The sequence below is a fragment of the Eschrichtius robustus genome, chromosome 9 (assembly GCF_028021215.1).
Source record: "Eschrichtius robustus isolate mEscRob2 chromosome 9, mEscRob2.pri, whole genome shotgun sequence".
NCBI classification, from domain to species: Eukaryota; Metazoa; Chordata; class Mammalia; order Artiodactyla; family Eschrichtiidae; genus Eschrichtius; species Eschrichtius robustus.
Genome location: NC_090832.1, coordinates 27,431,134 through 27,444,324, shown reverse-complemented (window position 1 = coordinate 27,444,324; position 13,191 = coordinate 27,431,134). Strand labels below are relative to the sequence as shown.

Below are 13,191 nucleotides of genomic sequence, written 5' to 3'. Positions count from 1 at the left end.
GCACCATGCTGGACAGTGTGCTTAGCACAGAATAAAATAAAACAGACCCTCTGGTGAGGGAAACAGCTATTAGACAAGAAAATAAAAGCAGTTTCTGATTGGTGCAAGTGTCACCAATGGGGAAAAACCATTTCCAGGGAGAGAGAGTGATGGCGGAGCCTACTGTAGACTTCGGGGTCGGTCAGGACTCTCTGCAGAGGCATGCTGTAAACCGAGACCCGAAGAAGGTAAAGGTACAAGAATGCAAAGGTAGGTGGCAGGAGGGACGAGGGGTGCAGGTGCGCTCTGTAGAGGAAGAGCATGTTCAGGGATGTTAGAACTTCTTCCATTCCTTCCTTTCATAAGAAAGAAATAAGTTAATTCCTCACTCTCAAACCAAACAAGGTATTCTGAGGGAAGAGAGGGAATTCCGTAACTCAGAAGAGTTGATGATAACTTAAAAGCTTGTGGTACCATTTATAAATAACAAAATTTAAAATGTTTCATACTTATATTTTTAGATTTCTACTTTAGAACACTTTATAATACATGTAAAACTAGTACAATAGAACATGTTTCTAATTCGTATATCTAAATCAATCTATTTCTCTATCCCTATCCACACAACACACACACACACACACACACACACACACACACACACGTAAGGTGAAAGAGCTCTGCTTAAAATTTTTATTAATGGGTACACTATCAAAACACTTTGGAAGTTTGTCTTAGAATATGAATACGTCTCTCCCTTACTCCATAAAACCTGGTTTCATGAACACTACCCCTTTTGTATCTCACTGCAAACACAGCTGGGACCTGTCTAGACCAGTGATTTCTAAACCTGGCTGTGTATCAAAATGACCTGGAAGCTGGATGAAAATCAGATTCCTGGGCTGTATCCCCAGCAGATTCTCACCCAGTCCGGGACGGAGCTCTGAAAGCTGTAATTTAAAGAGCACCTTACATCACGCAGTTCATTACATCACTCAGTGCACCGGCAGGTGTGGGAACCACTGGTAAAGGATGACACGGGAATATGTTTTGTGGGCACAGATATCTGTATATTGAAATGCATATGTATTTGGGTCACCTGTAGAGTTTTCTCTTTGTCTTCATATCCAGCTATGCTCTTTAAAGACAAGGAAGCAAGTCTTCCTCACTCATAGCAAACGTTTTGCTGGGTGTACCATTGCTCAGACTATATGTACTAGATAAATACTATTTGGTGGCTTTTAAAGATTTAAAAAAAAAGGTTAACCTGGTCTTAAAAACAGTGAGGAGACACCATAAATGATAATGAACGGTAATTGAAAATATCAAACACTAAATATTTGCCAAGTAATTAAGTATTTCTGACCTGGAACCAGAATGGTAATGGCTGTCTGCACCGCCTTTCGGATGATACTGTCTAAGGCAAACATCCAGTGTGGCTTGATATTATGATTCCGAAGAACTTTATTGACCTGGAGGAAGAGAGTGACATTTGGTCTACTTTAATATTTAATTGCAAATAACCTAGCTGATGCACACATCTGGATGACATTCCATCAACAAAAATAACTAAAAGGTTTCTTTACCTTGAATGGTGGATAATTTCTCTACGTCAGCGGAAAACAAATGCAAAATTGCCACTTCAAAATGAAGTTTGGCGATCCTCATGTAAGCAAGTGAGACACACCACTTAAATGAAAGGCAATCTGGTTAAATGGGAATGTTGCCTCTTTGGGACTCAGAACCTGTAGCTTCCGCCTTTCACGATGTCAGCAGATTGGATGGTGGAAGCGGTAAAGGAGGAAAAAAAGAGTCCAAGGGGATTTAAGTAAAAGTAATTGCTATTCTTAAATGTTATAACTGCTGTTTAACACAACCAAGTGCTGCAGCATACTCTGGTGACTTGGAAACACCAGTAAAGGGGGAACATGAGCACATACATGCTACCTACAGATGTGCCACAGTGCATGCCTTGTTTTCCTTCCCACACTTGCTTATACCTTTTTTTCTTTTTAACATCTTTATTGGAGTATAAGTGCTTTACAATGGTGTGTTGCTTATATCTTTTTAAACGGGGGAATAATCTGCCAAACTATTCCAGAAAAGCTGTTCACATTAAAAACTTTTGTTGTCAGGCTATCTCTTTTTAGTGACTAGTAATATTTCACATATTTAAGTAGACACTGAAGTAGATATATGCATTACCTTTCTTTTTCTTTTTAAAAATTATGGTAAAATACACATAACATAAAATTTACCATCTTAACCATTTTTAAGTGTACAGTTCAATGGCTTAAGTACATTCACATTGTTGTGCAAGCGTCACCACCTTCTATCTCCAAAACTCTTTTCATCTTGCAAAACTGAAACTCTACACCCGTTAAACAACAATTTCCCCTTGCCCTCTCCACCCAGCCCCTGACAACCACCATTCTACTTCCTGTCTATGAATCTGACTATACTAGGTATCTCACAAAAGTGAAATCATATAGTATTTTTGTGCCTGGCTTATTTCACTTAGTGTAATATGTCAGAACTTCCTTCTTTTTTAAGGGTGAATAATATTCCATTGTATGTATAAGCCAAGCACGTTACCTTTTAATTTTTATTTATTTATTTTTAAAATATTTATTTATTTATTTATTTGGCTGCACTGGGATCTTTAGTTGCAACACATGGGATCTTTATTGCGGCATGTGGGTTCTTAGTTGTGGCATGCGTGTGGGATCTAGTTCCCTGACCAGGGATCGAACCCGGGGCCCCTGCATTGGGAGTGCGGAGTCTTAACTGCTGGACCACCAGGGAAGTCCCCACATTACCTTTTTAAAAATAACTTTTATCATAAGGCTAAGAGAGGCTTATCTAAAATTTGAGTTAACTCCACTAATTTCTGGTTGACACGGGCATCTAAGAAAAGAGGCTATTTTCCCAACAGGGCTCTGACTCGAGATCTGAGAAGAAGCTGGGGAGAAGAGGACCTAGCTGTAATCTCACACCAAAAGCTGGAGCTCCAGTTGCTTATTCCTGCCCTTGGTCCATCTTCATCAAAATCCCCCAGTTTAGATGGCAGTCTGTCCGAGGAATTCCTTAGAGTAGTTGCTCCTAAGGAAGCGAACCATTGCTAGGTTCCCACCTGTTCTAGGAAGTCCTTTCAGACTGATTTTGTCCTGGTACTTACATAAAGGACTTGCCTGTTTATTTGACAAATGCGGATACAACATTTAGTAACTAAGAATATTTCTCTCGAGGGTCACAAATAGTAAATGGAAGAGGGATCCTCTATCACCATGACTGGCTCCTCACAGCCCTTCATTAAACAGTATATTATATCCGGCCCATTCTTTGGGTTCATTCCCATCTTGGACAGTGACTGAGCAAGAACGGGGCATGTGTGTGTGTGTGTGTGTGTGTGAGAGAGAGAGAGAGAGAGAGAGAGAAAGAGAGAGAGACCTGGCCTGTGGCCCAGGATTACAACTTACCCACTCTCAATCTGAATTCTACTCGCCTATTTGCCTTCCAATCTCTAGGCTGGAAGCCAAATGTGTAGGCAAGTACAAAGTCACTAAATTATTTCATTCGGTTTGCAGATGGCTAGGGCTCGCTAGTTACAGAGTGAGTGTGCCTTTAGCATTTAATATTAGTGATAGGCTTTGCTCTCATTTTCCATGACCCCAATGGAGTCAGGAGCGTTGCCCTGCCCACAGTACAGCACAAGACTGAGCGGCTAACACAGAGTTCCTGAGAGCACAAGTGGCCACTGAAGGATTACAATTCGGTTTTAAATCAGGGATCATGTGATGCACCAAATGCAATTGTCAAGACATCGCCTATGTAGGAGCAATAAACACATTAGGAGTGAGTCAGTTTGGGGAATTTAAATAAAATTATGCAAAGTGCTTCCCTATTCACACGACAGGCACTGTCAAGAACGCTCTCTCTCTCTTTCTTTTTTTTTTTTTGAATTTTATTTTATTTATTTTTTATACAGCAGGTTCTTATTAGTTATCTGTTTTATACATATTAGTGTATACATGTCAATCCCAATCTCCCAATTCATCCCACCACCATCCGCCCCCCCTGCCACTTAAGAACTCTCTTATTTCAGTCTCCCACACCTCGTAAGGGCCTTCCAGGAAGGACCTCAGGCTTTTTTTGGTACACAGTTCCACAGACAAGTCTCATTCAAGAATATCGCATATGGTTTGAATCAGGCTTCTGGAAAACTGGCTTCAAGTTTGTGTTGCATAGCAACTCAGTATGAGAGAGAGGAATCCTCAGCAATCTCTCACCAGATCCTGTGAATTAATTTTCATCCAGTGATGCCCTGTGCTCTGAAGTATATTGCTGGCTAGGAAATAGTGAATATTTATTAAACAAGTATGTTTAAAATGTTCTGTATGGAAACCACAGCAGGGGGGAAAAAAATTACCGATCATTCCGGTCTGTACGGTTACATTTTTCTCAATGACCACTAGATGGCATGTCTCATATAGAATTAGAAAGTGCAGGACTAAAGTGTGCTCTGTTGCTAAAATCATCAAAATAAATAGTGACTGACTACATGATTTCATAAGAACAAAGTGCAGCCATGGGAGAGGTTTGTGAGTTTTGTTATCTTCCATGGTGTTCAATTTTATGTGTATCTAATCTGGGGAGACACAAGATTACACACCAAACAACAAATCTGGTGCTTTGAGGCACACGGACAGGCAACCATCTCATACTTATTTATGATCCAAAGAGAACAGAATTGATCGAAATTATTAAAGAAAGAAAAGATAACAACTTATGTTTTTATCCCATTTTTCTGACTAATTTTGGCTGGAGTCTGCGGGAAAACATGGGCAAAACATCATACTTACAGCATCTTGAAAACCGAAGAGCACCACCTGAACTTGACTAATGCCGTGGCTGTCAAAGTCCAGCTCCAGCTTCAGCTTCGACAGGGTGGTGGCTATGATCTTCCGGTCAGTGGACCTCACAAATTCTCCGAGGCTTGCGACGAGGGTTGTGATGTGCTCCCATTTTAGTTTAGGTTCTTCGGCCCCCTGTGAAGAATAACCAGTAATCTGTCAGTCGATCAGATGTATCTGTGCTGGATGTATCAGCCATGGGTCTGCCATCCCACAGCCCCTGCCAAGAAGAACTGGGCTTAGAAATGCCCCCTGCTAAGGGGAAAGACCATATTTGAACTATATGGCTCCTTCCCCTGCAAAAAAAGAGAAATAATCAGACTTTGGGAGGAAAGGCACCTGCCCCATACATTGTCTAAGAGCCATGATAGAGTCAGATAGACAAAGCTCTGCCCAAACAGGGACAGGCTGGGGCCATAAGATTCCACTCTCAGAAATTTTAACTGGGAGCTAAAGAGAGATTCAGCCATAGGATCTCAGGCTCAAAGTCTGCCCAGAGAGATAAGTCATAAAATAGGGGCAATGGGACTTCCCTGGCGGTCCAGTGGTTAGGACTTCGCCTTCCAATGCAGGGGGTGCAGGTTCAATCCCTGGTCGGGGAGCTAAGATCCCACATGCCTCATGGCCAAAACACCAAAACATAAAATAGAAGCAATATTGTAACAAATTCAATAAAGACTTTAAAAATGGTCCACATCAAAAAAAACTTCTAAAAAATAAAATAAAATAGGGGCAAGAGTACATCCAGTTATAAGGAAGGAAGGAAGCAAAAACAACTGAGTTGAGAATGATGATCAGTATGGAGAGAAGTGGATGGAAACAGCAATGGCACACCAAGCAGGCCAATAGCAACCGAGCCAGAGGAGAGATGTACTGACTCCTGGGACTTGAAGGCCCTTGGAATCACACTCTAGTTTCAGCCTGTGTGAGGCTCAGCTAGGCGCCGTGGTTGGAATTCACCTGAAGAGGCCACTTCCCCCACTGCTACATGTGTCTGCTTACATGTCCCCAGTCCTTCAACTGCCCTTAAAGCGCGTCAATTCCTTGCAGTCAAAAGGGGCTCGCTTCAGACTCCATCCGGGAAACCATTCCTTACCCACCGATAAGGCAATTAGTTATAAGAATGGACAAAATGGATGACTTCACATATTAAAAATTAAATACAATATTTAAACAAATTTCCTCCCTCAAGTTGAACTTTTTTTTACTTTGAGCAAGAAACATTGCTTCCTTAAAGGAAACATAGTAGGATGTTATTTATCCTCATTTAACTTTAAGAAACAACTGGATTTTTATTATGCTCATTTCTACCTCATATTGCACATTTTGTTATTGCATCATTAAAATTAAATTCCTCAGCTGGGCTGTGAAAATTACAATTTCTAGGAGTCTATTAAAATAAAAGAGAAATGTCCCATCAAGTTCTTTCTCTCAATATATTTTCATTTGGGAGCTCCCTCTCATGTTTATGTTTTGACGAGAAAAAATTATATTGAAAAGCCTGAAAACTGTCATTAAGGGAATATTTTAAAATCAGACTGGGAACAATTATAAACTTTGTTTCTTTTCTTACCACGAACTAAATTACAACCAAAGTAAAGATTCATAGGCAATATCACAGTAACATGAAAATACGTTCAAGAAGAAAAATGTGAGTTATTCAGAAATTGGAAGCTTATCTTAGTGAAAAATCAGTTATGTGTTCACCAGCAGTTTAAATAGCAATCATTTTTTGGACATTAGCTTTGTTTTCACAACAGGAAAACATGCTGCTTCTGGTTTTTGATGCCACTGCCCTACAAAGGAATGCTGTCTACCCTGGGAAATGTTCTTCTGTCTGGGATATTTCATCATGTACCTAATAGTTATTTCTGTTCTCACTCCTGCCTCTCCGTGTGCACTCATTAACGTGCCTTCATGAACAAGCATCTTAGGTACCAGGTGAGACTGATTCAGTATGAGAAAGTAGCATCTGACAGCACGCCTTTCCTGACCACTCAGAGGACCATCACAGATTCTCCTGCAAAGGGGCTCTCTCTTCTTTATCCCTTAAGCTTCCTTAAAAATGGTGAGTGGATTTCAGAAGGATGTTACACATTGAAAGGGCTTTCATGGGCCGCTTTGAGGACCTGACCAGCATCTACCTGTTAGTCTTGTTCTAAAGGGTAGGCTTAAATGTAAAGATGTATCTATTAATAGAAATATTTAATACAATGAAAAGACTTATTTCCATCTGGTAGTAGAAGAAAATTAAAGACACTAGATAACTGTTATTAGCCTGCTTGATAATGATAATAATAACAATCATAGTTAACATTTGTGGAATACACTCTATTATTATCTCAATGATTCATGATCTTAGTTACTCCTTATAGCAACCCTATGAGGTGAATACCGTTGCTTCTTCTATTTTATGGATTAGGAAATTCAGCCTCAGAGAGGTTAAATAACTTGCTCAAATCACACAGCCTTTATGTGGTGGAACCAGGCCTCAAAGTCAAGTTGAGGCTGAACCCAAGCTCCTAATCATTACCTTCTATTGCCCCAATCAGCTGGATGAACCAGCAGTAACCTTGGGGCAGGACTTGCTCTATCACAAAATCACCATGGGATGCCACAGGAGCGGATTCATAGAGTCCTCAGCAGTACAGTCAGAAGCACCCTGTCTATCCCTTGACGACTCTGGATTTACTACGTGATTCTGACCCCAGAATCACTTCTGGTCCCCACTGGTCACTTCATGTTGGTGCACTGAGGCATGCCCTCTGACAGTCGCTTTTAAGTTTTTCTTTCCTTTCTCCTTTTATAGAGAACATTCAAGCGTGCTTAAAAAACTAGGGAGTCACAAACACTTGAATAGGATTAACCAACTCCAAATTTAAGAATTTCAGCATGGTCATGGAACCTGCCAGGTTCTTTGCTGAGGGCTGGGTCAACGACACTAACCAAGGCAGTCCCTGCCCTGATGGACCTACAGTCCAGCAGGGAGACAAAGAAAACCCCCAAACAAGCAGATACTTTCTGTGTTAGAAAAGCACACTCATTGGGGATGATTACGAGATTTAAGCAATCCCTGCGTTCTGTGTTTCTGACCTAAAACAGAAGCCTTCATTCCACAGTGGCTGCTGGTGATTCCCTCCCCCAACCCAAGCCCTGTCCCCTCCCCTGCTTTATGTTCCTCCCAGCACTTGTCACCGTCTGGGGTAGCAGTGGGGAGAGCAGTGTGGTACTTGACAGCACAGACCCTGGAGCCAGGCTGCCTGCGTTCAAATCCCGACTCCATCACTTAGGGCTGCCTGGCCTCGGTGAGTTACTCAACAACTCTGTGCCTCTGTGTCCTCATCTGCAAAATGAGGATACTACTAAAACTAGTGCCGTAGGACTATTGTCAAGAGGATTAAGTGAGTAGAGACACAGGAAATACTAAGAACAACATCTGGCCCATAGAAAGTGTTTGCTAGTATTACTATATATTTACCATTTATAGAAACATATATGTAACACACATAGTACGTAGCAACATATAACTATATATTTAACTATATTTGTTACTATATATTCAACTACGTGTTTACTGTGTTTTTATTGCTTTTCTTCCTCCACTAGAATGTCAGCTTCAATGGGATGCAGATTTTTTTTCTATTTTGCTCACTATAGTGTCCCCAGCACATAGAACAGTGCCTGGCATCTAGTAGATGCTCAATAAGTATTTGTTGAATGAACGACCTCCAATTACTGCCCAGTTGCTCCTTCCATCTAAACTTGATTCTCCTTCTTATCTTACGCCATCCGATTCTCAGTTCTTGAATGACCACAGTGAACAGAGAGAGAAAGGCAAGAGTGACAGCTAAAGGTTCCAGACTGCTTCTGTCTCCTCCACATCTCCAGATTCTTGCATGGCATCCTCAGCACTCATTCTACCTCCAACTCAGAGGCCTGGCTGCCCCTCGCCCCAGAGCACCTCCTTTCTGGGCCTCAGAGTCCCTGCTCGCTGGAGGCAGCTTCCCTCAAGGACCCAAGTCAGAGTTCTGGGAAACTCAGAACTGGAGATTTAACCAACCTGGAGATTTCAGTTCTCCCTGTACCCAGAGGACCCAGAACCTGGAGATTTCAGTTCCCAGAAACTGGAGATTTCAGTTCTCCCTGTACCCAGAGACCCTGCTGACACACACATAGCCTTTCAGCTCCTCCTACAGGATCTAAAGATGTGAACGTTACAGAATTCCTAAGGCGATGGAATCAGCAGAGAAACTTAGTGGGGTTCTCGAGACAAAGACAAGCAGGGGCTATAGAGCAAGAGCTGAGAAAGAGAGAGCCTGGATCCATTTACATCCCAATAAAAGCTAAGAACAGGTAAACTGCTAGACTGAGACTAAAACTTGACCCAACCCCTCCAGCTCCATCCTTTTTTGCAGCTATTTTCCTAGGACAGAAGGGAGGGAAGAAGTTATGTGTCATCCACAGTGATCACGGAGGGACAGGTGGTGGCCACAGGTGCTAAAGCAGGTACACAAGTCCCTGATGCCAACAGAACTGAAAGAGGATGCAGGTGTCATGTCTGGGCCAAGCATGTCTGGGAGGTTTACACCCAAAGGGGGCCTGAGCTTCTGCTCCAGGCACAGGAGGCATCACCTACAGCTTGGAGGTGGGGGAAACCCTATCTCCACTGGGGCAGAGTTCAGAGGGGATTCTTCCTCATTTCTGTAAACAGAATCCCAGGGAATACATTTTCCCAGGTATTATGGGTGAAACAGTGCCATTCCCCCCACCCCTCAATTCATGTTTTGAAGCCTTAACCCCCAGTGTGACTGTATTTGGAGACAGGGTCTTTAGGAGGTGATTAAGGTTAAGTGAGATCATAAGGTTGAGGCCCAAATCCAATAGGATTAGTGCTCTTATAAGAAGAGGAAGAGATACCAGGGGCACACAGAGAAAAAAGGGCAGGTGAGGACACAGCAAGAAAGTGGCCATCTGCAAGCCAAGGAGAGAGGCCTCAGGAGAAACCAAACCTGCCAACACCTTGCTTTTAAACTTCCAGTTCCCAGAATCGTGAGAGAGAAATTTCTGTTGTTTAAGCTACTGGGTCTAAGGTATTTTGTTACGACAACTTAGCAAACAAATACAGCAGGGAAAACGAGTTTGACTGACCAGCTTTGTTTTTTCATAGCACGAATGGCCTCCTAGCACGCTAGATAATTTACTTATTATTGCCCAACACCTTCCATCTAATTGTAGCCCTCCAAGCACAGGGGTCTCTGTTGAATTTGTGATGCTTCCCAAATGCTCAGAGGAGCCAATGGCAGGTACCCTCATGCTAATATCAGAATTAGCAATTCACATGGCTCACTGCATGTTTATTGATTGAATGAATAAACAAATGAATGAAGGGTGAAAAGGCTTGTAGGGACCAGCTGGAACGACATCAACATGAAAATTTTGCTTCTGACCTAAAAATAGCTTATGTTCAAAAACGCAGTTTCTGTGTTAGGGCTCTGCCTATCCCTGGGGTAGGTTTGTTTTATCACCAGGAGAGCAGCAGCTTCCTCATGTCTTCACATCACGTGCGACAGTTCCAAGTGGTTATGACACTGTTAAAATAGGGGAAATGAAGTCTCCATGAGGGGTTTTACCTGAGCCAAAGATTCCATTAAGTTTCTCACAACTTTGTCTTGGTCTTCCGTCAGGATCCTGTGAAGCGTGGCCCGTCTCTCACTGTCCTTCCTCAGCATAAAGAATCCGGAATCCTTTTCTTCAGGAGAAGGTGGAGCGCTGTGGTCTTCAAAATTCTCATCGGGGATGCTGTAATAATTCAGACAGCACAAATCACAATCTTCTTTACAAAATGACACACAACATACTTCTCTCACCCAAAACAAGCCAGGTCTTTACCCCAGAAAGAGCGTCCGTATTCCTTTGACATCTTTTTCTCCGCAGGACTTGGCTCTTGTTTTGAAAGAGAAGGGATCCACCTTTAACTCCGTGTCTGGAGAAACTGAGCCGTACTCACTGCTACTGCTCGCGTCCTCCACCAGGACAGGCACTGGCAGGGAGATGCTCCTAAGATACTCTGCGTGTCACGAGAGGGGGAAGGAGACGATTAATGCTTCTAAAAAACGTGCACACACGGACACACCTATTGAAAGACAGCAAGATTACTTGTCAAGTGTCTCGTTCCAGTGAGTAGCAAAATTATGCTACGTAAGCGGCTGGTCGTGGGACCACGGTGCCTCCCAACGCTCAGTGTAACCCATGCAGGGGGTCGGCGAGGAAAGGGCCTCCTGGGCTCTGAAAGGAGTATCTCAGGGGTGTGAAACTGGAGGAAGCACCAGGCCCAGCAGTTCTGGGTTCTGAGCCCTTCGTTCTTATTGTCCTCCTATTAGGAAGGTCATTTATGAGTCTTAGTTTTCATATCTATAAAATAAAGGACCAGATTCCTAATTTGTAAACTGTGTGCCTCAGAAGTTTAAGGTTCACCTATTTCTTGGGGCTGCCTTGGATGGGGTGAGTGAGTAGGATTCTGTGATTCTAGAACACAGGTTCCAACCCTGTTTTTCCTGAAACAAATATGTTCTTTCAGTCATATATCAGGGCTCTGCTTAAGGATTCATATTTTAAAAAAAGGTTCTTTACTAAACACAGATTTTGGAAACTAATGGACTAGATGATCTCTTAGGTCTTTCCCAGTTCTCAGACATTATGATTCTATAACAGATGTAAGCTTTTATTTTATTTTGATGGAGACTGAACTGGCACAATAGGAGGTGCCTACATTTCATCAAATACTGGTTTTAAAATAAGTAATTTTTGCCAGAAACATCTTTATCAAGCAAATCAATGTCTCAGGCCAAGAGGGCAGAACAGAAAGGGATGGGTCACTGGGAGATAAAAAAAAATCCAGAGAATTCAGGAGGCCTGGAAGAAGTTCTGAGAGAGGAGGAACAGGAGAGTTTTTAGGAAAAGGAGAGGGGACTTTTGGACTGTGGTCTACAATTCTAAATGAGCCACTGGGCATGGGCAGGCCAGAGCAAGAAGAGACCAGCAATAATAGTCATAATAACCACCTTAGGGCAGTTGCTAAGCATCTCACATGTGTAATCATACTTAATAGTTACAAAGACCCATGGGCAGGTTTTCTAACTGAATCCACCGGACAGATGAGGTGACTAAGGGTAAGTCATTTCCAAGGTCACCCAGTTAATGCATGAACCCAGCTCTGACCCCAATGCCCAGCCTCTTAATTCTGACTCTATAAAATCTTAAGATTCTAAAATATCTTTTTTTTTGGTCGTGCAGCACGTGGGATCTTAGTTCCCCAATCAGGGACTGAACCCGTGCCCCGTGCAGTGGAAGCGCAGAGTCTTAACCACTGGACTGCCAGGAAGTCCCTTAACATTCTAAAATATCTTAAGTAAAGTTAGACTCTAAAGCCAGAGCAGAGTCCCAAATGCTCTTGAGTCATCCTGAGTGCAGAGGGGGGAGGGCGTGTGGGAAAGGTGACCCAGAGTTGAGCAGATGAACACCTTCCATCTCATGCTTGTTCTAAGGCACATGCTCACCGAGAGGGCTTGCGGGCAAAACTATCAGCTTAAATTCTCTCTCTCTAGCTCTCTCTTGCCAAGTGTGTAGAGTTGAGTTCACATAATTTCAATATGTGCGTAATGAGAATGCTTCCTAAAACAAAAACCGACGCATATGGAAGGGATAAAGCTACCATGCATCGAGCTTCTGGGCGTGGCTCCAGCCTCCTTTGCTATATATTTTTTATTTTGTTCTCAGAACCAAATCTGTGAAGTAGGTACTGTTCCCAACATCGAATGCCTGATGAAACAAGTAAATTGCGGCATGTCACATATTTAGAAAGTGGCTCAGTTGGGATCAGAACCAACTTCCAACTAAGTCCAAAGTGAATCAACCTCTGCTTAAGTCCAAAATCAGTGCCCATTTTATGACACCAAAAACAGGCTGGTGGGAAGGCTGTGGAGCACCCCGGGTCCACCTTGTGAAATGCAGTGACTGCCTTCCAGCGTCTAGGCTGCTTGTGGAGAAAGGAGGAAAGGGAGGGCGTTCTCCTCACAGAGTTCTCCTTGACTCTCAGAATTGAAGGAGGAATCTGGAAAGGCTGTGGCCAAGAAACCCCAATTACTGGGCCTCTTCTCTGGGCTGAGGCACCTTAAGGAACCTTAAGGAACCTGCCAAAGCCTGCCCCTGGCCTGTGGAAGAATGCACACGACGCTCACAGTGAACAATCAAGCCCCTGCCTACGTGATCCACAGCTCATTCAACTTAGGAAAAGCCAAAG

The 13,191-nt window shown here is 42.8% G+C and overlaps 1 protein-coding gene across 3 annotated transcripts in view; it reads right to left on the bottom strand.

Moving 5' to 3' along the window:
- The window catches only part of MAP3K5 (mitogen-activated protein kinase kinase kinase 5), a 218,527-nt gene that overhangs the window by 17,171 nt on the left and 188,165 nt on the right, over positions 1-13,191 (bottom strand). For all 3 annotated transcript variants that reach the window (XM_068550870.1, XM_068550871.1, XM_068550872.1), the window contains 4 exons: positions 10,782-10,959; positions 10,523-10,691; positions 4,842-5,027; positions 1,346-1,451 (listed from right to left, as the gene is read on the bottom strand). In XM_068550870.1, coding sequence (XP_068406971.1) covers positions 1,346-1,451; positions 4,842-5,027; positions 10,523-10,691; positions 10,782-10,959 — 639 coding nt within the window. The remainder of the gene's footprint in view (positions 1-1,345; positions 1,452-4,841; positions 5,028-10,522; positions 10,692-10,781; positions 10,960-13,191) is intronic.